The sequence below is a fragment of the Falco biarmicus genome, chromosome 9 (genome assembly GCF_023638135.1).
Source record: "Falco biarmicus isolate bFalBia1 chromosome 9, bFalBia1.pri, whole genome shotgun sequence".
Taxonomy (NCBI): Eukaryota; Metazoa; Chordata; class Aves; order Falconiformes; family Falconidae; genus Falco; species Falco biarmicus.
Genome location: NC_079296.1, coordinates 56,357,811 through 56,384,317, shown reverse-complemented (window position 1 = coordinate 56,384,317; position 26,507 = coordinate 56,357,811). Strand labels below are relative to the sequence as shown.

At 36.5% G+C, this 26,507-nt stretch overlaps 1 protein-coding gene across 17 annotated transcripts in view; it reads left to right on the top strand.

Moving 5' to 3' along the window:
- Positions 1-26,507, top strand: part of CFAP46 (cilia and flagella associated protein 46) — a 99,220-nt gene that overhangs the window by 59,402 nt on the left and 13,311 nt on the right. For 8 of the 17 annotated variants that reach the window (XM_056351124.1, XM_056351123.1, XM_056351120.1 and 5 more), the window contains 16 exons: positions 248-415; positions 3,794-3,891; positions 4,602-4,681; positions 5,108-5,259; positions 7,111-7,232; positions 7,620-7,702; positions 8,947-9,111; positions 10,888-10,964; positions 11,519-11,579; positions 11,667-11,702; positions 13,845-13,947; positions 15,083-15,195; positions 16,075-16,156; positions 18,877-19,013; positions 19,503-19,589; positions 20,374-21,382. In XM_056351124.1, the coding sequence (XP_056207099.1) occupies positions 248-415; positions 3,794-3,891; positions 4,602-4,681; positions 5,108-5,259; positions 7,111-7,232; positions 7,620-7,702; positions 8,947-9,111; positions 10,888-10,964; positions 11,519-11,579; positions 11,667-11,702; positions 13,845-13,947; positions 15,083-15,195; positions 16,075-16,156; positions 18,877-19,013; positions 19,503-19,589; positions 20,374-20,510 (1,701 nt within the window). In that variant the 3' untranslated portion in view covers positions 20,511-21,382. Of the gene's footprint in view, positions 1-247; positions 416-3,793; positions 3,892-4,584; positions 4,682-5,107; positions 5,260-7,110; positions 7,233-7,619; positions 7,703-8,946; positions 9,112-10,887; positions 10,965-11,518; positions 11,611-11,666; positions 11,703-13,844; positions 13,948-15,082; positions 16,157-17,354; positions 17,528-18,876; positions 19,014-19,502; positions 19,590-20,373; positions 21,383-26,507 lie in introns of those variants that run through there. The other 9 variants (XM_056351127.1, XM_056351128.1, XR_008823844.1 and 6 more) reach the window with 8 other exon arrangements.

The window sequence follows — 26,507 nt, the reverse complement described above, 5'->3', positions numbered from 1 at the left end:
TTCCATGTAGACCTTAGATGACTAAATGCAGGAACATAGATGATAAATGTAGTCAAAGAAGTCGATTCTCTCTATTCATATCTAAGAAATCTTCAGAAGTTATTGCCAGACTGTCTGCATTTGCTAATCTATCTCACCTTTCAAGCAAGAGACTTCTTTAACATACATATATGTTACAACAAACATAGAATATATATGTTTTTGTATTATTTTGGTGAGGGAAAATAAACATATAAAAATTTTGCAGAGCTGTTCAGCATCTATGATGATGAAGAGTATCCTTCTAACAGTTACGTCTGACACCAGCAGCTCTCAGCTGGCAGCATTACTGCATCTTCAGAATCATTTAAAACAAAATAGGAACACAAGTGATCTTCTAAAACAGGTGGAACAGCAACTGACTGCTACTTCAATGGTAACTTTTTGAGATGTGCTACTTATTAGGGGTCTGTGACATATATGTATGTATGCATGCATGTATACACACACACACACAGAGGCATATCGTTTCAGTTATTCCTGGGATTCAATAATATTTGATCTGTTCTCTTTAAAATCTTATTTTTTTTTGTTTTCCTAATTTCAGTCATGGGTTGACTTGGTCATGAATTTTTATTACTATAGTATGTATGGTCCTGTGGTTTTGTTTGTGCTAGGTTATCCATGTGGCATGAGCTATGTAATTTAAGTCAGAAGTGAGATTTTAAGGATGCAGTTCCAGTTTGTCTTGTAGGTAGTTCAGTATAGCTGGATGTCAGAGTTGTGCTGTCTGCACACTTAAATCATTAATTCCATGTGAGTCTCGCCCAGTCGAGTTGACAATGCCATTGTAAAGGACTCTTGCAACAGAGACTCCTGTCACCATCTGGAGAGCATCCAGTCATCTTGTTTGAGATACTCACGTGTTCATGCAAGTGTTACCCTAAGAAAGGAGCCTGATTTTTTAATTTTTTTTTAAAGCACTCTTATCAAGGAAACAGGGCATCAACTAAACTGTAGTGTTGCAAACTGGATACTTAAATAAACCAACCAGTAAAATGTAATTCGTGTGACTTGTAGTTCTGGAGCAAATAATGGATAAAGTTTTCTGGGAATTAAGTACTCTTATCTTTCGGTCTCTGCTGGCTGAGAACTGTGTATTCTTCCAATGTCTAAGATGTAAAAGTGGATACCAAAACTAAGATTGGAAGGCTCTAGGTTAGAACTGAGTGAAATTAAAAACTGCTAGCAAGTTAGATGCAAAAGATTAGCACTAGCTGGTAGGGTTTAAGCATTTACAAAACGTGGCAAGCAGAGATAAGAGTACAGGGTAAGAAAAATAGTGGGTTTGGGCTAATCTTGGCTTTTCTCAGTATGTGCTGTATTACCTTATTTAGCAGAAGGAATAGGATAATATTTTGGTTAGAAGCCACTGTTTTTGAGTTGCTGTAATAATCTAACTGGTAACAGATATCCTAGCTGAAACATTCATCAGCACCCACCATATCTGTACCTCTTGCAGTAGCTCGGGAAAGAAAAGGTGGCTATCAAGACCACTGTTCATGGCTGCATTCTTCAACTGCATGATTCCTGGAAATGTGAGGTGCAAGAAAGCAGACTGGTGACTGAAGTAGTTCTCTCTGAGGGTATATTAGTGTTTTTTAAAATCCAGTTGATATTATTAGTTCAGATCGAGAGTGCACTTTCAAAGTGAATCTCCCAGTTGTTGTTGCTTACAGTGCTTTGATTTTCATGATGGTACAATGATGGTATGAGCTGGGTTTCTCTTGGACAAAAACCGCACTAGGTTCTCTGATGCACTCAAGCCACGTTGAACAGGCGTTCAGTCCAGGGGCCATCCAGAGGTAGTCTGAAGTAAAAATAAATGAAAAGTGTGCAGTGTATAATTCTGCTCCTGATGTTCTGTTGCACTTGATAACATAGGCATACCCAGAGTGTACCCAGTGTGCTTAAGCACATAGAACTTCAATCTGAAAAACATAAACATGGATGCTTAAAGGCAGCAGTCTCAAAAGACATTTATGGACCTTCCTGTATTAGGACTGGTTTTTCATCTGGAATCAGACTGTTTAGTCACTAGGAGGTTTTTGGTTGGTTTTTGTCATGTTTTCTCAGAAAAAGGTTGTATATTCTTTAGTACAATATATTTGTGGTGGGTTGACCCTGGCTGATTGCCAGGTGCCCAGCAAGCTGTTCTATCACTTCTCCTTCTCAGCAGGACAGAGGGAGAAAATATGATGAAAAGCTCATGGGTCAAGATAAGGGCAGGGCTCAAGTCACCCATTACTGTCCAGGGCAAAACAAACTTGACTTGTGGAAATGAATTTATTGCCAATTAATAACAGAGTAGGATAGCAGAAAATAAAAACAAAACTAAGAAAGATCTTCCCCCTGCTCCCCTTCTTCCCAGGCTCAGCTTCACTCATGATTCTTTTCCCTTCACCCCGGGCCGCCCAAGTGGCAGAAGGGAAACGGGGAATGCGGGTTGTGTGGGGTCCCTCCCACAGGAGACAGTCCTTCACAAACCTTTCCAGCGTGGGTCTTTCCCATGGGCTGCAGTTCTTCACAAACTGCTCCAGCGTGGGTCCCTTCCGTGGGCTGTGGTCCTTCAGGAGCGGACTGCTCCAGTGCGGGTCCCCCACAGGCCATAGTCCTGCCGGCAGCCTGTGCCAGCGTGGGTGCTGGCCACAGGGCCTGCCGGCAGCATGCTCCAGGTCGGGCTCTCCACAGCGGCACACTGCCCTTCAAGGCATATCCACCTGTTCTGGCATGGAGTCTTTCACAGGCTGCGGCGTGGACATTGCTCCACAATGGGTCTCCATATGCTGCAGGGGGACAACCTGTGTCACCATGGTCTTCAACATGAGCTGCAGGGGAATCTGCTGCAGCACCTAGAGCACCTCCTCCCCCTCCTTCTGCACTGACCTTGGTGTCCACAGGGCTGTTTCTCGTGCATTTTCTTACTCCCAGCTGCTGTGCAGTGGTTTTACCCTTTCTTAAATATGTTTATCACAGAGACGCCACCAGTGTTGCTGATGGGCTCAGCTTCGATCAGCAGTGGGTCTGTCTTGAAGCTGTCTGAAACTGTCTCTGTCAACATGGGGGCAGTTCCTGGGTGTCTTCTCAAAGAAACCACCCCTGCAGCTCCCCCTGCTACCAAAACCTTGCCACATAAACCAAATACAATTTTACGTAGTTCCTTTTGGTAAGGTATCCATTTTTAACAGAATTATGAGGGACTTTTACAAACAAAAGTTACAATGAAAGGTCCCTCCCTGCTAATATTCTGCAAGGATTTGATAGCATTTCAACTTCACAAGTAGTGTAGTGGCCAAAAAAGTCATGTTGTGAAGACTGGAATAAGTTACAGTATTTGTAATTTTTTTAAAATTGTAAGTTCTTCTGTGCTGCATAAAAATCAAATGATCACAGAATGGTTGAGGCTAAAAAAAGGCTTCTGAAGGTCATCTTGTCCAGCCCCTCTGCTCAAGCAGGGCCATTTGACCAGTGTCCAGATGGCTCCTGAATATCTCCAAGGGTGGAAACTCCACAACCTACTTGGGCAACCTGTGCTAGTGCTTGGTCACCCTTACAGTGACAAAGTGTTTCCTGTTGTTTGGACTGAGCCTCCTGTCCTGACACATCTGCTGAGTGATTGTTTTGGCTTTTTTTTTTTTTTTTTTTATATTAGCACCTTCTTTCCTAGAATCATTATCAATTTTCTGATGAAGGAAGTAAGATTGGGGTTTATAAAAATCTATTAAAATAATGCTACTTTTGAATTATTGTACAGGCATGGAAAAATCTCTGTATTCCTGTTGAACATTTTAATATAATGGATGAATTGCCATCTAATTTCTACATAATTATTCTCCAGCATTCAGAAGACAGGTATAAAATTCCATCATTTTGGTTTAGTATTCTGTTTGTTACAAACGTAATCTTTTTTTTTTAACTGTAAATCATCACTATTTTGGTAGTTTATTACCTTTTACTTCTATTTTTCTGGACTTAATTAAATTTTAGGATTGTGAACAAATTAATATATAAATAAAACAGCCTGCAGCTCAAAGCTGTGTGTGGTTTTGTACTTCTGATTTCCCTAATCATCTCTTAAATCTCCAGAGGTCACTTGAAAGGTTTCAGGCCATTCCTGGTATCATCCTAAATTTTGTTGATATATTCCAGTTCTTACTGCTTATGCTCTTGAAAATGTTGGGGGGGGTGTCATATTTAGCTTTATAAAGCCACAAATGGTATCATTACTGCAGCCTAATTAGTGCCTAACTCGTAGATTGAGCTATAGCAACTGACTATAAGTACCTTCACCAGTCGTGAAAAGTCTTAAACAGTTATGGAACAAATAAGAATCTACCTTACAGGATATATAGCAATGAAAGAACTTTTCTTACAGCTCTCAGTTTGTTCCAGTCAGATTTTGCAGGTTTTTGCACTGCAAGGTGGGGGTATATATTGCATCTTGAGAGTGTTTTTGAACATGTTAAAGTAGAGGGTAATAATTGCTCATCTAATAAATTTGCTTCATATATACAAGGCTGAGCAGTCAAATAATCTACTCAGCAGTTTTCTGCTTTCCACAGATCAAATTTGTACAGTTCACTTCTGACATCTCAATCAGTAAGTACTGCACAGCAAAAAGGAGAACCCACTCAGCCACTGGGTAAGAGCTTCTTACATTTAAGAGATAAAAATCATTGCACTGATGTTATGAGAAAACTTGTATCTTTCACTTCTGCAGTTTTTAAAATTTTAAAATAATTTTAAAAATAATTAATAGATTTTACTAATACCAACGAAAAGTAAATACCTAAATACCTGCGTTTCATTATCAAATATAATGTATTTAGTCACAATTCACAGAATTTTTGTTTATATTTGAAGACTAAAGTTGTTACAGATAATTGTAGAGATTTTTTCACTGTAGTTTTCTGTATATATTTTGGGCTAAATACATATGTAAACAGTTACTTCACTTTCAAAGAAGACCATGGCTTTAGAAAACCGATGGTCTCTGAACAATCATTTCTTCAAGAAAAAATATGATGTCTCAAGGATTCTTAAGATGGTGTTTTCCTCCTTTTAATAGTGCAAGCTGAAGTTTCCCAGTTTCCTGTGAATCCTGAAACATTTTGTACTTTGTTGGAAAAAGTGCGTCTTTACAAGCAGCAAAAGATGAGGAGTCGTGGTAAACAGGCTGTCATTCAAAACGTGCAAGAGTGTGTCTCCGAAACAGATGTGGTAATATATTTGATTACCTTATATTTAAAACAGGATGAAAAACATACTAAAAAACTATCATAAACACTCTTTATGCAGAATTTTCAGTTTATTCCAAGTGTAGCATCCCTGGTCTTCATACTTGCTAAATGGTATGTAATCTTCTTCAAAATTAAATCTTTCTGTGTTACTCTGTTACTATTTTCAGTGTCATTCAGCAGCTTTGAAATGTTCAGTAGTTTATCAGAACTGAAAATTGATGTAGTTGAGATCAATTTACTTGAAAATGCGCTATACCTTTAAGACTTGCATTTGCAAATGTACATTGCCTTTCATATCACATGAAAGCCCAAGCTGTCTCAGGAAAAAAAATAGAATCATAGATCTCAACCCTTTAATCAAAATTAAACTATCTTAGCCACAGATTTATTACTGTTTTCCAACACAGAAAAGTTTCTTTCTGTGGCACACTTGTCTTTTGCACTATAGCTGTTTATTTGGACACAGTTGATCGAACTCTTAGAAAATTTTGCTTCAAGGACATGTCATTGGAATCCCAAGTTTGTAGCTATGGACACTCTTAAATTCTAGTTTTCTGTTTCTGTAAGAAGGCTCAGTTATGTAAGAACATTGTTTTCCACAATCGGTGAACGTGTGTAGCATTAAGGTACAGTGGAAAAGCCTGTGACTTTCACATGAGGTTTTAAGCTGCAAGGTGACAGAGTTTTCTCCACATGAAATATGCACGTCTACATCCTAGCATTCTAATTTACATTAATTTGGTCTCCATTAGACAAAACTTGGGGTTGTCAGTGTCAATCAAAATTCACTGTTAAATACAGCATATTAGCAAAAGCTGGTATAGATCTATTTCTATCATTAATATAAAGGTAAAAATACAGATCATACTGAATTTTCTGTACAAGTTTTCATTGTTTTAATCACACAATTTTGACACGTGGTTCTTGGAATTATAATTCTGTTTTACTCATCATGTTAGTTTCTTTCAGTTAAAATAGGGATTATTGCAGATGGTTGAAGTATTGATCATTTTTTGTCTTGTCCATGGCCTGCCTTTGTTGTAATGACAAGTTATATAAATATTGCTGTAGTTGCGTAAGTAAAGAAAAAGGTGATAAGGTGTCAGACAGAACAGACGAAAAAAGAAGAGTGGCTTAGGTTTTTAAAATGCATGTGCATTACAGCTTTCAGTAATTATGCATGCAGCCTGCACAGAGCTACTCAAACAGAGGTTTGAAGCTTTGGTGAAGTCCATTCACTAATACCAACAGTATTCACCATTTACTTGGGCTCATTTTTCCAGTTACTGGTTTTGTGTCCATCTATATTGGCTTTTAGAAGCTTCAGATTTCAGTGTCATCTTCTCTTACGTGATTCTGTTCTCCTCTTACCTATTATCCTCATTCTGTGTAGTTTTTTCCTAAATTGGCTCCACTGATCTCTCCATACGCTTTCATTTCCTTCTTCTACAGTCATCTTGCAGTTTCTCTCAACTTCTCAAAGTTTTCTTTTCGCAATTTTTTCCTGTTATTTAGAGCATCACGTTATCTTTTCTTTCTGCTGGACATCTCTGCTATTCCCCATTGAAACTGCAGAAATATATTAATTGCCTAAATAATAAATATTGACATCTTGTGTGGAATCCTATGTTAGAATATTTTGCAAAATGCTGATAGGAGTGATGTTTTGAAGTAACAGAGTTTTTAAACTGAATTTCTGTATTTATATTTTCCATTTTGTGTTGTTTCAGATTATTTGATTTAGCCTCTGATTTAACATAATACCCCCTCTCCATCCACGTTAATTAGCATTTTGTCAGTATTCTGTTTTTTGTTGCAATGTGTATGATAGATGCCAACAGAGAAAATAGATGATAATGGACATGATTTGACATCAGATTTCTCTGAAATACTAGAAATTATGGAAGAATATCTGAAACCAGTGCTGTCACAGTTTGATTTTTCTGATATCAGGTAAGACATTTAGACTTGTTTTATCATAATTTGTGAAGATTGAATGGTGACTCAAGTTGTACAAATACAGGAATGGTTTTAGCAAGAACAGACCCTGTTGAATGAACTTGCTACATGTTGACAGTATATGCAGGATATGCAAGACTAAGAGGATTGAACCATGGGATAGACTAATGGCCATTTCTAACAAGCACAGCTTAAGTTGTACAATAGTGAGCTCAGGATGAAACATTATGATTTAACTAGTTAAAAGTTACTCCAAAGGGAGTACATCCTTTGTATAAAATGTCATTGAAATTGAAGCAGTTTTGTCTTTGTGTCTCCTGTGAAAACATAACTTACATAAGTATTAGTGCTGGTAATTTTCACTGTAATTCCTCTTCCCAGACAACAGCGCGCATCAGTTTCAGCAGCTGAATTGGGAGAAATAAAAGTGAAAGATAAGAATACCAAACATACTAGAATGTGGGGTATGTGCTCTACTGAGTATAATGTGTGTGTGTATGTATATGGACAGATATCAAAATCCTTTCACCTTAGTTTCAATGTTTCTGAAGCCAGGGAGAAGAAAAAGGCTTTAGCAACGGGTTTGCCTGTTTATTTTCTGTATCAAGTAAAGTATTTTAGTATACTTCCAAAGAGATTATTTATACACTGGATGGAGCTATTCTTCTGCATGTATTTACAGGCTTCCAAACTATACAGGCTTTAGAAAGCTAAATAAAATGGGTTTATGACAAACAAATCTTTTCAGGAGAAAGGCCAAGAGAAAGACTTAAGATCTTAAGTCTGTTGATCTCTTTTATGTGGTCTTTTCCTGCTTTTTACTGTATGGATTCTCACAGGTTTTTTGCCTAATGCAAGCCTAATGCTGGAATATGTCCCTAAACGTGTTCCAAGAGAAGAGGCAATCAAGTCCATGGCTTGCTTTGGGGATGAGTTTTTTGCTTTATGGTGGGGAGCAGTGAAGTTTCTCAGTTAAAAATTACTAGAAAAAGATAAACATTTGCATTTGCTTTTACCTGCAAAAATTTATTTCTGAGACACTGGCACAGGTTGTCCAGAGAGGCTGTGTTCAAGGCTAGGAGGGTGGAGCTTTGAGCAACCTGGTCTAGTGGAAGGTGCCTCTGCCCCTGGCAGGGGGGTTGGAACAAGATGATCTTTAAGGACCATTTCAACCCCAAACCACTCTGTGATTCTGTAATTCTGCAATCTGGCAGCTGGCTGCTTCTGCCATTCTGCAAAGACCTCATAACTTCTCTTCCATGTATTTGTTGTTTCTCTGTAGAACAGGAAAATACTGTCAGAATGATACTCGGTACTAACAGAAACAAAAAGTTTCCTACAGAAAGACAGTTAGTATGGAATAAGAACTCCTTGTTTAGCCAAACACTTCTAAGGCAATTTTGCATTTCCAAACACCATTTTCCTCAATACACTGCAGTACACCTGGACTTAATTCTGAGATGTCTGGTTATTTATAAGGGGATATTTTTCCCCATGTGCACACGAATGCATATGCATAGAAACTTGACAACATCTTGGGAGTAATGGCATCAAAAGAAATATTTTTGCATAATGCACTTAATCCACAGTAAAATGGAGTTCAGGTGTCATACAGTAGAGGAAATTTAGAGTTTTAATCTGCTTTCATTTATTGATACACATATTGAGAACTTCTAAATCTCAGTTGTGTTCTGTCACATTTCTTCAGGTACACCTACGGACTTAGGATTGTGTGTGGTAATACTAGGAGATAAGTTATTGATGGAATTGCCTTTGGAAGCTCTGAGTATCTTTAAAGCGGAAGGAATAAGTTCTGTGTCCAGAGATTTTTCACTCCAGATTCTCTACAATCGAGAACATCTGGCTGCCTCAGGTACTGTTAGATAAGCATTCTTTAGATTAGCTTAATGATGCAGCAAACGAGATAATACACTGTTCTTATTATTTAAATTGTAAGTATTATGTTTTACTGGAAGAATGCCACATACAGTAGGTTTCCACTATTTTAGATGGAATAGATAGTACAGTAGACTTACTATAGTTGCAGTGTTAGCTAATTTAAAATAAACTCTACATGTTAAAGAATTATGGATCTAAAATGTCTTGCAGAGTTTCAGTTATACAAAGTATGGTCTTAAACTCTTCAAAGCTGTTTCCAGCTGTACTGAAAAAATTGAAATAAGAATTTAGACTTCTGTTGATTTTCTTTAACATTAGCGTAAGACTCAAATAAGCTCAAAATATCAAATGTGAAAAACTTTTAATCGTTGAACTATGTCCTGTCTGTATAGCTAAGATAACATTAAGGGCTCAGGTCAATCCAGCGATTCTGACGCTATGCATGAGCTAAATCAAGATCCCACAGGCTTTATGGATGTCTCTCATTACTGGAGACACACCCTATATAAACTGGAGTGAAATGAGTTTGTTAAGTGAGGTACTTGGACTGTTGGTAATCTTGTCCTTATGATATCTTAAAATTCATTTATTCTAAAAGTGAGTAATAAAAGCAGGCATTAAGCAGTTTCATGTATGAATCAAATATACCTTCTGTTACTGCAGTTAAAAATCTGAAGTCAAAACCACATCTTAAAGTAAATTATTAAAACTAGTGGACCTAAGCTAAAAAATAGGCTAATTTTAGAAAATCTCACTCCCTGCCATGAAGGTATTCTGTTCCAGAGAAGTTCTTCTGTTGTGTTCATATCTGAATATTTCATGCCTTCCAGAGAGGTTCTTGTACTGTGTTCATATCTGTAATATTTAGCACCTTTGGTATAAGCTGTCCTCAGTTTTTCCATTTCACCCCTCCTTTCTAAAGGGAAAAAGTAGTGAATAATCTCAGATGAGAGTATTTTTAGTCTACATACCCATTCATATACTGTTAGGGGTATGTTAGAAATAGGAGTTTTAGAACATGTGGGAGGTTTTTTCCATTTCTGTTTTTTGGGGGTTTTTAAGTGAAATTTCTTATGGTTGCATAATTTTAGAAGTGCATAAATGAGAGAAAGCATAGTTGAAAAGTCTCTATTCATGCAATTATGAAAGTAGCCACTGAATGAGGAGAGATAAACTAGCCATATGAGTAAAAATGCGTATCATAAACTTCCACGAACTTGCAGTGCACTCCAGTGATAACTGGCTGAGACATGCACTTTGAGTGATAGTCATATATATAGTGAGAAATATAAGTCAAGTTTCTGTGCTTTTAAAAGATCCCTTAAAGAAATAAAAAATCAGATTAAAATGTGAAACTTTCTTTTCCCTTTCAATCTCTGCATGTTTCTCAGAAGCTTCAGTTTTGCCAATAATATCAACAATGAACAGATAAAGCAATAGGCTTAGAAAGTGCTTTGGTAATCACTATTTCACTCTACCCTAAATCTGCAAAGTAATGAAGCATTTCTAAGGAATCTAAGTCTAAGGGATCACATCTCTTGCTTGTTTTCCACTTTCAAGCCATTATTTTTAGGCAGGAGAGTTTGGGGAATATCTTTGCCTTGCTGTGATGTGAAATTAATTTTTATTTTTCTAGTTTAATCTGTTACTATTATTACATCATAATAAATATAAGTAGTCCTTCAAGATAGTTGTATTTTCTAAAACTGCCTGTATCTTAAACAAAAATCTGTTCTCTTCAATTCCACAGAGGCTGAAGTTAAAACAGATGTTGAAGTATCTAAAGAAACAAAACCAAAAGCTTATTGGAAAAAGAATCTCAAAATGGTGAACTTTCCACTTTTTAAAAATAAACTTAATAAGAGTAACTTTTTTTTTAATGTAAAAAGTGTTAAAGAGCTAGAAATGGCTTGCATAGATTCTCATTAATGTGCTAGAATTCTGAAGTGGAATAAATATCACCTAAGTCCATAAGAATTTTGCTTCTTGTTGATTTTGCAATAATGGCAGAGTTATTTCTTTGAAAAATCATACTTTCTGTGTAAATGTGATGTATTTAACAACCCACCAAGGAGCTGCTTAAAATTACGCACATGGTTCCCCCAGCAATATTTTGTACAGTGTATGCACGTATTTGTATAAATATATATATGCATATATATCTCTGTATACTTGCGCACACGTGTATATATAGGTAATGTATGTATATGCAGAATATGCTTTTAATTTCCACTGATAATTGAGTATCATGCTACTTTTAATCCTACCTTCAAAACTTTAGAACATCCTTTTATTAGTTGTTTGACACAAAGAATGCAATATTGTTAATATTTGATTGAGACTTCTGGATGTAATAGAATATATATTCTTTTTAATTACAGGCACCAGTTGATCGTGATTTACCCTCTAATTGCTTGGCTGTTGATACTCATAATTTTAAATGTATCCTTTCACAATTAACTAAGTATATCAGGTAAACTTTCTTTTTTGTTGTTTATATTGCATTGTTTACACTTAACGGTTTATCAGATATTGTGGACCCCTACAATGAAGGAAGAGGGGCAGGTAATTTATATTAAATAATATTTTCTCCACAGACTATCAATGTAATTCTGAAATCTTTGTAACCAAAAAAGAAGTCATGACATTAAGATCTTGACAAAAAAGTTCAGCTTTTCATCAGAACAGTAATGCTTCTCACCTGTCAAATGGTGCATCAGTGAAACACTATAACCTGTTCAGGTTCAGGAAATACATTAGATTGTCTTATTATTTCTTTCATATCACTAACTATTGACCTAATATCACCAAGAAAATAATCGATTGAGTAACTTTTCTTACTATGTAATCCAATTAAAAACATACATTTACTTTCAAGAACTTGTTATAGCATTTTTAATTTTTCAAAGATGCGCCATTAAGATACAGTATCAGAAGTGTAGGGAACGATATAGATTATATGAAAGGATTTGCTGCTTTGTATGATCATCTTTGTTATACAAGAAATCTGCTTGAAGGCCATGAATGGGCTTGGAACAAATGGTACTGAGTGAGAATGGACTGGGACAGGAGCAGTCAGACTCACCAAACGTGCAGAGTAATTCTAAAGCTAAAGACTGCAGATAAAGCATGTGTTATATGTAGGTTTTGCAGTCCTTTCAAAGGTGAAGGGTACAATGACAGACACAATCCTATAAGGATATTTGAGAGGGTTATTAATTCCTTTTGGAATGTATTTATCAAGGCAGTAGGCACTTACTGCATTACCCTAGACTAGAACAGAACAGAATATTTTCAGTTGGAAAGGACCTAGAACGACCATCTAGTCAAACTGCCTGACCACTTCAGGGCTGATCAACAGCTAAAGCATGTTAAGGGCATTGTCCAAATGCCTCTTAAACACCGACAGGCTCGGTGCATCAACCACCTCTCCCGGAAGCCTGTTCCAGTGTTTGACCACCCTCTTGGTAAAGGAAATGCTTCCTAATGTCCAGTCTGAAGCTCTCCTGAAGCAGCTTTGAACCATTCCCACACATCCTCTCCCTGGATCCAAGGGAGAAGAGATCCACACCTCCTTCTCCACGTCCCCTCCTCAGGAAGCTGCAGAGAGCAATGAGGTTGTTCCTCAGCCTCCTTCTCTCCAAACTAGACAAACCCAGAGTCCTCAGCCTTTTTTTTCAGGGAAATTCTTTACTCTGAGGGTGGCGAGGCGCTGGCCCAGGCTACCCAGAGCAGCTGTGGATGCCCCATCCCTGGCAGCTCAAGGCCAGGCTGGATGGGGCTGGGAGCAGCCTGGGCTGGGAACTGGGTGGCCTTTAAGGTCCCTTCCAACCCAAACCATTCTGTGATTCTGTGATATGGTATGATGACATGCCTTCCAGGCCTTCACCAGCTCTGTTGCTCTCCTCTGGATATGATAATTCAGTCTGACACAAACACTTCAAGAATACAATTTTACCTCAGTTTTTTCCCAGTGTGTGCAATAGTTTAACTGATTCACATTCATTAACCAAATTGCATATATATCAAATGCCAAAAACTGATTTAATGGAGGTTTTTAATTAATATGGTTATTAAACCTAAACTTGACACAAAAGAAGCGACTGAACAGTCAGTAGCGTAATAGAGTATGTGCCCATATGTGTGCAGTTTCTTCTTCACAGCAGATCAAAATAAAACACCATTTACCATGTGCTCAGTATCTGGAGTGTATTAATTTACAGTGGTATGGAAAAGTAGTCAGAAAAAAAAAAGAATTATCATTGAATATACGATGTCTTTGGAGAGCAGAGTTGGGTTCAGAGTCCTTTGTGAATGCAGGGCTCTGGAAATTCAGTTATTTTCTCCATCTACTTAAGTCCTCCCTGAGCTTCTGGAACAGAACTGCATGAGCAGTGCTGGTGTTTTCAGCTCTTTACAGTTTTCTACGAGTTTCTATTTTGTGCTTTTAAAATCTTTAACCTGTCTACCAAATAATATTTGTCACTTAAGACATACTCCTTTCAAATGGGAATTACAAACAATTTTACCCAGAAAATGACACAATTGATGCAGTTTTAAAAGCCAGACTTAGGTTTCAAAAAACTTAAGATCTAATGATGACCGACCCCCCCCTAAATATTGTCACTTTAAAATTATTAAAATTAAGATTGCCCAAGATGCTTTGTAGCATGTTAAGCTCATAATGATGACATTCTGTTCTTGCAGAAGCTTTGAGTCCTTCCCAGAAAATAAAGGAAATCCTAGAAAAATACCATGACTTATTTACAATACAGTGGGAAGGAATTACAGGCAATGTACATGTTCCAAGGTTTGTAATATTCTATGTGCTTTCATGTTTTATCCATGTTTCTTTTTTAAAATTGTGCCTATTGCCAGAGGGTTCAGTCATAAAACAGGGTCACATTTTGCTGCAATGGTAAACACATAGCTAACCATTGTCTTTGTTTCAAATGCATATTTAGATTTGTAGACACAGTATTTTAGGGATCTGAAATACAGTGCCTACGAAGTGATTAGCTAGATTGGTTGTGTGAAGGTTACAGTATATGTAGATAATCCAATTTTGACCAAGAGTCTACTTGTGCAGTCTTTGATGAGTATTCCAACTATGTGTGAGCATAAATGTAATTTCTGGCTTTGTTCATAATTGGTTTTAAATCCAAATATTAAAACCTGTAGCACCTCCATGCACACTGAATCAACTCTATGATTGGAGCACAGATTCCTGAAGCAAAGTGGTGAAGGTACCTCTCACAGTTTGCAATTTCAAGCATCTGATCGTGATTAGCATTTTATGGAGTTTATTCATAAACACACTTGGTTCTTTATAAAGTACTTTACTTTTAAGGTCACAGGGATCTCAAGAGGTCAATAAGTGACAAGTCCTGTGAGTCAGCACAGTCATCGCTGTACCTTCCTTTGTAACTGCTAGTTTAATCAGTCCTTTGAAATAGTCTCTACTTAGGTAAAATCAATATGTAGGTGCTCTACTGTTCCTTCGTAACAAAGATTGTTACTTCTCAAACGGCATAGTTTTTGCTGCCAGCTAGGCAGCATCTCTCTTCAAAACCTAATTTCTTCATATCCTGATGGGTGCATACATAAACACTCCTGTTGAATGTTAGACTAAATACTGGAATTTCAAAGCTGTACAGTGCATACATCGATTATTTATCTAAAAATACACTATGCCTCATGTTTACTGTGAGATGTTACTACACTAAGTATACCTCTGTATTAAAATAATTACTATTAATAGTCTATAAGTTATTACACTTCCAATTGAAGTCTGCAGTCTTGTTTATCTCCTTGCTTTGCATGTTGACTTTCCTTATAAATATTTCCAGAGTAAGTAACACTGGAATGTTTGCTATGGATAATTTCTGAAAAATATTCTTGTAAAATAGTAACATGAAAGTAACATACTTCTTCCTTCCTTTCAGCCAAGCTGAGTGGGAGCAGCTGCTGACAAACTGCAGTGCATTTCTGTTCTACGGGATGGAGAGATTCGTGTCTCATATTTTACTCGACAGACTGGTTGCTATGAACATTCCAAGTGAGATAAGCACACTGAAAAATATTTTTTTAATTACACCGCCTTTTGTTCTCAGTTGTGTTTATTTCGTACTGTATCATATCATAGTATTGATGTTAGCAATTAAGAGCTTTTTTCAAGATCCAGATTTTTAATTGGGAAAAACTGCACAATACAGATGTCATTCTGCTGCCCAGCTTTCTTGTTATGCCTCACAATGAAATTTAGTCTTTCTCCACTTCCAAATGTTGGAATTTCTTAAGTTCCAAAAACTGAATCATCATCTGATGGTTTTCCTGGTAACTCTTCTCCTTTTCTATGGAATTTAGTATTTGATATCAAAGTATTTTTTATTTTTAAGAACAACCTCTGCAGCTGTTAACCTCAGATTTAAGCTACAGCAAACCAAACAGTAGGGAAAGCTGTTTTAATTTTGAGAGTATTCTAAGTTATTTCACTGGAGGCCTTTAAGGAATATAAGGAGTGTTTGAAATGTAACTTGGTCTTAACTTGTGGAGAGGAGCTGCACGGATAACATTTCCATACCTGCATACCATAAACTCTGACAAGAGTTTGTAACTACAGAAGTGAGTCATATAGATTGGTAGCCTGTAATAAGATGGTACATGGACTTCATTCTTAGTTATACTAAGGTGGCACAGGAAAAAAACCTGCAAAACACTGTGGAAAAGTGTAGCAGAATTGCATCATATAAGGTTAGGATGGCTTTATTAGTGTTCATTTACTTAATACTTGACAATTTTTGCTGAAATACATAAATTTTATATTCTATGTGTTCAAGAAATTCATCACCTTAGGAAAGGCCTGACTGACTTGTATTAATTATCTTGGGCATTCTTATTAGTGCAAATACCATTACTGTAACATATTTTTTTCCAGAATGCCATTTGATGATAATTCTAGATCTGGTGAGATCAAAGGAAAGTTATCAAAGAATTACAGAGTCTGGTATCCACAAAAGGTAAGATAAAGTTTATTTTGGTAAACTCCACGGTAAGGCAAATTATTTTTATTTCAAAGCAAAGTTAAAATTTTGAGTTACAAATAATGTCATTTACTTCTGCAAGTAGAAGGGCTCATTTCTACACCTAAGGGAGAAGTTAGCCTCTTTATCTTGTAGCTTCATTCTTTACATAGGGATAAAAAGGGTGAAAGCTCTGTTACAAAGCAATGATCAAGAAAATGCAACACAGAAACATTGCTGTATTACATATTACACATACCACCCAATTCTGAATTCAAGATTCTCAAAATGTTCTAATTAATATATAAAAGTGCCCTTTAACAGATAAACTGTTAAGAGTCTAAGGTTTCATACACTGAACAGTTTGTCAGCCATTTTTAAATTTAAATAAATTACTATGTCATGTTAAAATAACCTGTTCAAAATCTTGAATGTTATTAATCTGATCTCTTATAGCTTTTAAAAGCACCTCAGTATTTTCCTTGCTTTTTAGTTGACAAGTGTCAGGTTTTATATACTTTTATTGTATGTTTATTAGGAATACTTGACAGATGGCACACTACAAATAACTTTTAAGGTATTAAAAGCAAGAAGAATAGTTCTAGTGTCCTAATTTTATTCGTGAGTTATTTAGTCTATGCTGAGTTTTCAGATAACCCAATTATACTCTGGAGGGACAAGAGGCCTTGCAAGGGATCTACATAGATTGGAGCATTGAGCAATCATCAGTGCCATGAAATTTAAGAACAAATGCTGGGTTCTGCACCCTGTTCAGGGACAGAGTAACGCTGGGCACAAGTCAAAACAGGGAGAGGAGTGACTGGAGAGCAGTCCTGCAGAAAGGGAGCTGGGGGTGCCAGCTGGCAGCAGGCTCAGTGGGAGCCAGCAGTGTGCGCTGGCACCAAGAGGGCAAACCGCATCCTGGGGTGCATCAGACACAGCATAGCCAGTTGGTCAGACAGGGGATTGTGCCGATGTATTTATCATTGGTGTGGCCTCACCCCAAATACCGTGTGCAGTGCTGAGCCCCACAGTTTAAGAAGGATGTGAAGGTCCTTGAATGTGCCCAGAGGAGGGTGGGCAAGCAAGCTGGTGAAGGGCTGGAAGGCATGTCTTCTGCAGAGCGGCTGAGGACTCTGGGTTTGTCTAGTTTGGAGAGAAGGAGGCTGAGGAACAACCTCATTGCTCTCTGCAGCTTCCTGAGGAGGGGACGTGGAGAAGGAGGTGCAGATCTCTTCTCCCTCAGATCCAGGGACAGGATGCGTGGGAGTGGTTCAAAGCTGCTTCAGGAGAGCTTCAGACTGGACATTAGGAAGCATTTCCTTTACCAAGAGGGTGGTCAAACACTGGAACAGGCTTCCGGGAGAGGTGGTTGATGCACCGAGCCTGTCGGTGTTTAAGAGGCATTTGGACAATGCCCTTAACATGCTTTAGCTGTTGATCAGCCCTGAAGTGGTCAGGCAGTTTGACTAGATGGTCGTTCTAGGTCCCTTCCAACTGAAAATATTCTGTTCTGTTCTATTCTGTTCTCTTAACACAGATCATATAAAAATCTTTTTCATGTAACTTTTGGGACTGCTGTAGTTCTGCAGCCAATTAAATCATATAACCAGTCCTATTAGGGTTGCATAAATACCTCTTGACTTCTCTGATTATTCATTCCATGAAAAAGAAATACTTCCTCTCTTAAAATACTGCTTAATTAGTGCAACAATATAAAAGTTAAAATGAATTGTGTAAGATAGTTTATACACACACCTACATATGTAAATATAAAGATCTCTGAGGGTTTAAACAACTTCTCAGGCTTTTATTTTTAATATCATTTTTCAGCTCCCCCAAACAGCCATTTCCTAAACCAAAACAAGGTACAAATCCTTAAACTAGTTTTTCCAACTCTGAACTTTTGAAGTCTCACTTTAATAGATTGTAATTTATCAACAGGACTTTTTTTTAAGTCTAAAAGCTTCTAGAACATTTAGAATAACATTCAGTTAAAACTAAGTCACATAACTGGATAGACAATCAGATAGCATCTCCCCAAAAGATTGCAAAAAACTTTTAATTACCATGTTCTGATAAAGTCTCCATGAAAAGCAGAAGCTAATAAAAACAAAATTCAGCCTTCACTTTACTGCACTTCCAACCCTACAGAGTATCAATCCTCTCCCATCACTAAAACAATAATACCAAAGATGCTTACTTACATATTGAGCAGCAAAAACCCTAATCCAGCTTCAGAAGTGATTTGCTTTTAAGCCTCCAAATTAATGCCGTGCTTAAGACAAAGATCAAACTTTCAGTTCCTGCAATATTTTATGTTTCCCTTTAGCAACTTAAGTAGAACTTAACAAGTCTTTTCACCTGATTCCCAACATTTTTACTGTCTTATGAAGGGTATTCTGCCGTATTTTGTCAAAGTTAGTGTGTTAGTCCTCCTTTCACATTTCCTGAGATGCCCAGAACAATAATGTGACAGGGAGCAATCCACATGATAAGATTGCATCATGAAAAGGTGTAGAGAGAAAGTAAGCTAAATTCTTTGTACTAAATTTAAGGTACTGTAAGAACATTAGAAAAAACTTTATGGTCAGTGTACAAGAAAATGCAGTCTGGCATTCCCTTTTATATTAAGATGCATTGTGTGTTTAGTTATATTTTTTGATATATTATGTGCGGGTTTAGTTCATTGATCGCATACTTTTGATTTTCTTTAGTTGTCTACAAACTGCTATAGAGAGACCAACAGAGACAGCAGTGCTTCTGAGCCTTACTGGTGTTCGTTCTATAATAGCCAACCAGTGGTACACTACCTTGCAAGAGAATGCAGAAAGGCTAGAAATTTTGTCCAAGAGTAAGTATTTGTATTTGTCATCGTTTGCATGTATATTGTTTCAGACATTTGTATGTATACAGCCACGGAGGTGTGTGTGTATGTACTTGTCTCCCATCTCTTCTTTCTTTGTCTCTCACAAAATTTTGCCAGGAGTTTCCATAGGAGGTAAACTGCCTGCAGGAGCCACCATGTTGTTGACAGGTTGATCTTTCAAACAGAACATTAACCTACTTTTATGAGCTTTAGTGGGGATTTGTTTATGGTCATATTGTAAGAATAGGATTTCTACGGTGAGTAGTGCCCTAGGACTTGGCAATCTATAGTTACATAAACTATGGGGAAAACAAAGGCTGGAGATAACTCATCTTCAGAGATACAAAACTACATCTGTAAAGATATCCTTTTCCACTAAATTTTACATGTGAAGACATCAGGATGTATGGTTGATATTTTCTTGTTTTTCAAAACTTTCATTAAAGACTCACAGAAACTAACATTTCTTTCTAGATTTGTTGAGCATCGGTAGAACAACTGGGCAGACAGTCCGTATTCTTCAAAAGAGTAATATTCACAGGGAAAGGGATTCCATTAAAAGTAAGAATTAAAGAGCTTAATACAAAAGACTGGCAGTGAATGTTAACTAGAACCTGGTAGGCCTGTGTTTAGTTCACAGGTGTAAGTGAAGTCTTTCAGATGAGCTATGACAAATTTTTGTGATGCTTCTTAAAAGAATTGAGAGTGAGAAGGCCACTGATACAGTATTATAATTGGAGTAGCTGTATTTTACATACATAAAATTTTGGGGGAGACTTTGTCATAGCTGACCAAAAGCTAAAATTTATGCTCCACTGAACTGTTACAAAATGATGTAGTGTGACTGAAAAGTTACATCAGGAGCATGACATGAGCAATAGAAATGATATGGACTATAGACTGCAAAAAGATAAGTCGAACCTGCAGTGATTAGACAAGTCTTCATTGTAAAGGGCATGCTATATATATGAAATTCCACCTGGCATCTGTTTGGAAAGGGGAGAAGGATTTTTGAGTAAAACAATTTTTAATATACTGCTTATAAAATTACATAGATATTTTTCATTGTATAGAACTTACCTCTTAAAACAAGGGTAAATAAAATGAATTTTAGTTATAACTTCACTGTCATAGAATTGAACAGAGAAAGTTCAGATCAGAAGTGTTTTGTGTTTTTTCAGAAAATGCTTCTTGGATATAGTGGCAGTTATTATAATAAGAATGTAAAAGAATGTAAAAGAACCACACATTAATCAAAGAGAAGATATGTTAAATTACTGCACTTAAAGCATTCTTATATTCAGTCACATTCAGAAATAATAATGTTTTTAAAATATTTTTATAGTGGAAGTGGATTCTCACAGCTCTTCAGGAGACAAAGCAGAAGAACAGACGATTTACACTTCCTCAAATCTTCCTGCAACTCATCCATCATTTTTAAATTGTGTGCTATATGGTTTACCGAATGTAATTATTATGTAATTGTGGCAGATTTTTCATACCAGGAATACCACTACACTGTGCATAGGGCACACTTTGCATTTAAAGGTGTGGCAGATACTTATTTCTGTATGGCCTAAGGAGAGGTGAGCTTAAGAAAACGTACATTTTGCTGATTGACTGATCTCTTTTTTCAGATGTAAACAGAAATTATTAGAATAAGTGTCAGGAAAATATCAAAGAACATATTGCAGTTAGTAGTCCAAAATTTTCTGAACTCAGCGAATCCCTTAAAAGGAGAATACTGACACATCTTAAAGGAAATTAGGCTAGTAATTTTGGGCATTGATGCAGGAGTGGAATTGGAATGTATCATTTTCAGTACTTCTATTTGGAAAAACTTTTCCTTGATGTATTTTATTTTTACATGGAAGATTTACCAGGAGCATATCTGAAAAATTTTCCAAGTCACCTTATTCTGAGATAATTGATTTTTAATTTTTTCATGGTTGTAGTTGTAGTTTAATTAGAAAACAAGGTGGTATTAAATAAAATGTTTAATAAGCTTTGTTTTCCTCATTTCTCTGTAGTTTTCCTGAATAACACAGGAAGATATATTAAATTATTCCAAAATCCCAAATAAAATTATTACATGTTTAGATTTTGTAACATGCTTTGTTAATAAGCAATGCATTTTTAAAATACATATTTTAGAACCTTATTTGTAGTCATAACAGTAGAAATAAATGTAAATTAATTTAACACTTATGGAAAATACAAAGCTTTGATCATAGTTGCAACTAAAACCATTTCAAGAGTCTCTTCTTCTTTTTCCCAATAAAATGGTGATGGTCTGCTGCCTGTGATAAATTTTTTTGTGTTCCTGATAGAGCATTAAAATGGCACTGAAAATATACTGGTTTTGACTACGTGCTGTGCTATACTTAATTAGAACCTGGTAAGAGTTATACGGCTATATAGACCATAATTACAAAAACATGACATGCAAAATACTTCTTTTATGTACACAATAGAATATAAATGTGTACTTCTTTCCCCCTTGGTCTCACAATTTAATTAGATGACCTTATATGAACTGTAGCTGCTCTGTCAAGCTGTGTTCCATAACATGCATGATTTTTATTCCCTTTATACATAATTTTCTTCTTTATTTAGACATAGGACATATATTTTTTATGGCATGTATCAGGGCATTTGGTAACAATACAAATTCAGTAAAGAAGAGATCATAGACTGTACTTAAGTTGTTCAGCCTAAAAATTAAGGAATTAGTCAGTGTAAGATATTTTCAAGTCTCTGAACTTGCCATGTTTCACCAGATACTGGCCTGAGTCCCTTTCCCCAGGTTCTCACATTTATTTGTTTGTTTATTTTTAGGTCTTACCAGGTGCCTTTTCATTGCATCAGTATTAAGCAGCTGCTTTTTTAAAATCCCATGCATGGTATTTGGGAAGCTCAAGTATTTCCAAGTTTGAAGAAGAAATTATCTTGAATGAAGCAAATATCCACACTTGCTGTTCAGTACAGCAAATTTCCACAATATTGTTAATTTCTTTAATTATTTTCTAGATTAATGTCCACATCATTCTCCAGCACATTCATTGCTATGAAATTTTATTTCCCTGCTGTTAATGGCATTTTTTACCTGGAATGCCATCTTTCTAGTGCTGTCTCTTTACCTGTAACATAAAAGGCTTTGAAAAAAAATCTGTTCAGTGGGAATCATGAAGACTTGTCTGCCTTTCTACAGTTTTGATGAATTTATATTAACTTCCACCTTCTTGAAATAAGAAATTTAAAAAATAGTAAAATCCAGAAAAGTTTTGATGCTTCAGAAATGACAGTGTTGTTCTTTGAGAATAATACAGGATAAAAACTGCAAGATTGCAAAGGTTAGAAAAAACCATTGATACCCAGGTACAATGGGCTTCTTCAGGAGTTTACTACTGTGGTTTTATTTATGAAACTGATGGAAATAACTTAATCTACCAAAGGTTTTTCTCCAGAAATTTTCACATTTGTATCTGATACTTTAGCCCTAACTACATTGCAACAACCTCTGTCAGAAAGATGAATGAGTATGACCAAAAATTTCTTTACAGTCTGACAGCACTACTTTATCAGGAAACATCGATAAAGAATAATGGCCTTATCCAGGAAACTTCAGACCTGTAAGCTTTACTTGAGAGTAAGATGTTGGAAATAATAATCAGAGAAACCGTGGCAGAATACTTACAAATCAGCAATGGATGCTGCGTAAGTATAGTAAAAGTGGTGGCATACATAATTGCATAATATGTCTAATTGGCATTTCTGAGGCATTAAAAAATAATTGACTTAGGGCCATGAAGTGTAGTTATAACCAAATTGCCTGGGATATTAAGACAGTATTCTCTGTATTACTGTGCTAAATATCAGTCAGTAAAATCATTAATAGTAGTAGGACTATGAGTAGATGATGATAACTGTACTTTAGGTGACAGTGGTTATGCAGTGACATAGGAAGGTGTCTAGTTCATTCCTTTCAGGAATTAGTACCAGAATAATATCTTGTCTTTCATCACATGTTTGTAGAATGTGCAGTGACAAGATTGTACAAAAGTCATCACTTGATGTATAGTAGCATTTGGAATGATTGCAAAAGAAAAAGAGCACAGACTAACATCTTTTGTATTTCTTTTAAATTTACAATGGCAATTTAACAAAGTAGAAGAATCTTCTTGTACAGAGGAGAGCTTCAGCAGCTCAGCTGATACAGGTTTAGAGTTCAGAACATTTGTCTGTTAAAGATAATAAATACAAATGGAACCAGGCAAAGAAAGGTTGAGAAGGAAAAGTTATGTTTCAGAAACTTGAGTTGAATAAGCAACTTAAAGCTTAGCATTTTCTGATATTCTTCAGACTGTGATTGAAATTTTAGGCAGAAGGACTCCTCTGTGAGGACAATTTTGAGTTTTAATTAGGAAACATAAAAAGACCCCGCTTTAGAGTTAATGATAAATGCACTGTAATATGCCTAATGAGTCTCTGAATTTTAGAAGCAAATTAAGTCCTAAATTTGCATCTTTGTCACAGACACAAACATTTTCTTCAATTTAGAAGCTTTTGCAGAAATGTTACAGTTCTCACTTTAGAATTTCAGGGTCAGCCAACTCTGTTCCAAGAAATGGAACAAGACAGTTCAGGGCATATTCACCAGACCAAATTGAAATGTTTCCATTTGTTCTTGAGTCATTTGGCCATCAGCTGAGAATTATAAGGCGGTGCCTAGTCAGGCGGAGTCTGGAATTAGGGGAGAGAGTGGGAGTGAAAAAAATGAAAGAAAAATAGAGAGGTTCTCAGATGTCTTCTGTCATCATGGAATGAAAACCATGTCAGATTTCAAACAGACTGTGCAAAAGTTTGGGTAAACATCATCTGTGTTGAAGTCAAGGTTCAAAGTAAAACAAGAAAAAAACCAACAGAAAGTGAAGTGCTGTCATAGCAGATTATCTGGTCTAACAATAGCAAGCTTTCTCCCCGAAGAGTGAGTTGACACATGGTGGCAATGAAAGCAAAAGAAATGTTGTGTGCAGCACAGAAGGAGCAAAGAGAGCTATGTTTATCATGTAGTGGCCTGACATATGAGACCCTGAAGAGGAATCTTGACTTCAGATTGTTTGGAGAATTAAATAATAGCATAGTTAGACATACTGAAGGTCTTCATTCTTTAACATTGAATATGAAATGAGTTAACCAAAATCTCTAGCTGCAGATACAGAAATGGAATTAAGACTGTTGATTTCATGTAAGGTTTTGTATAGAAAGAGTACTCCCTAGTAACTGCACTAGAAATAGTCATGATGAAATGCTGATGTGATTATTTTAAACGATTCATTAAATACACACAAATAGCAAATTCAAAAAGGTAAGGCCTAGTATTAATGTTGTATAAGTAGAATTGCAGAATTATTGAGTGGTTTCAGTTGGAAGGGACCTTGAAGACCACCCAGTCCCACCCCCCTGCCCTGGGCAGGGCCCCCTCCCCCCAGTCCAGGCTGCTCCCAGCCCCATCCAGCCTGGCCTTGAGCACTGCCAGGGATGGGGCACCCACAGCTGCTCTGGGCAGCCTGGGCCAGCTCCTCGCCGCCCTCACGGGGAACAATTTCTGCCTCACATCTCATCTACATCTCCCCTCTCTCAGTTTAAAACTGTTGCCCCTTGTTCTGTCACTACCGACCTTTGTAAAAGTCTGTCTTTCTTGCAAGACCCCTTTCTGTATTGAATGGTTGCAATTAGATCTCCTTGCACAGGGGAGATGTTCCAGCCCTTGGACCGTTTCCTTGGCCCTCCTCTGGACATATCTTTCTTGTACTGGGGACCCCTGAACTGGATGCGGTAATCCAGCCGGGGTCTCACAAAGGAAGAAATTATTTTTATTCTATTAAGCAAGTAACTTTTTATTAAATAAAAAGCCAGTTTTAAATTAGGATTATTAAAAAATATTTTTCGACTTTTTGGAGGAATATTCTAGAGAATGCTGTCCATTTATTTGCGTATGAGCTCTTAATTTTAAGATATTATATATTGTTAAGCAACTTGGAGGAAAAAATCCACCTAACTAATGACCAAGGAATAAATTACAGTACATACAGCTTAGGACATATGAGCTCTCTACTAGAAAGACATTGGCACAAGCCCAAACAACAAGAATAAAAGCTTCTGAAAATATTTCATCTACGTGGCACCACATCGTTCCCTTGCACTGTTCCCATTCATAGAAGAAATATTAAACAGTTAGTGCTATTCCATGTATCAACGTCTTTAAAATAACTTTCTGAATTATGTCTCAGCAACATAACAAATCACATTATCAATTAGCTTTTATAACAGAAATGACATTTCATAATATATTTGAGCATGAAAAGAATTGGTCAGCTAAAATTTATGTAATCTAAAAAAGGTGAGGAGAAAAAAATCATGGTGAATTTATTGATAATATTCTAGGACAAGAACATCATTTGGATAGTAGGTAGCTGCCCAAGGAAAGTGTAGTTCTAAGTGGTCTGCAGGGGAGAACTGCAGCAGGTTTGCTACAAAATGATACAAAAAACCAACAAAAAAAGAGAAGCTCTGTCATTAATCCCTAGGGTAACTGCCCTGAAATTAAACTGCCATAAGCAGTCGTTCAGGATTTCTCATCACATATGTTACTTTCTCCAAAGCTAGGAGAGCTGGTCTCAGTAAGTCTGTCTCCCTTGCTTGCAAAGGGATGTGGTAGAGCAGATGCCAAATCTTAGGAGCTGATGGCTGTGGGTATTTGTACAGAGGGAAATTAGAGCAGATTTGAGATGGTTGTAAAGATAATTCCCATGTCTATTTAAGCCCATTTGTCTGAGTTTGAACACTAATTTAATGGCTTTACAACCTGCTAAGCCTTCTTAAACTCTGCTTTTGCACACTGCATGACCTGAAAGCTATCCAAGAGTAAGATGTCAGATGGGAGCCAAGCATCCTATATGAATATAAATCCCTTCCTCTATATATTGTGGATGGAAGACCAGCTCAATGGCTGTAAAGCCATGAGGAACAGCTTTTTGTGGGTATTAATTCATGCCTCCAACTGAATTGTCTTTATATAGATACAATAATATGCATGGATTTTAAGAATGTAAAGTTAAAACTGAAGGTATGTGTATGTGCCCTGAAACATTTACCAGTCTGTGGAAGACAGTCATTGCTCATATAATGAGTAGGTATTTGCCAGTGAGAGCAGAACATGGGTGGTCTGTCATGAACCTAGTAGGTACCATTTTCAAAAGCAGTAGTCACAAAAGTCTTCATTTACGTATAAAAAGAGAGTAAACAAATTTAATAAATTGCAGCTTTCCAGAGGGTTGCCTAAGACTTATGGTACCAAAAATAATTTTAGATCATCCTAATCTTACAAAAATGCAGTATGATATGTTCACAACATTTCTGGTATGTAAAATATCAATTACAATATTCCCTGAATCTTGCTATTATTATATATATGTA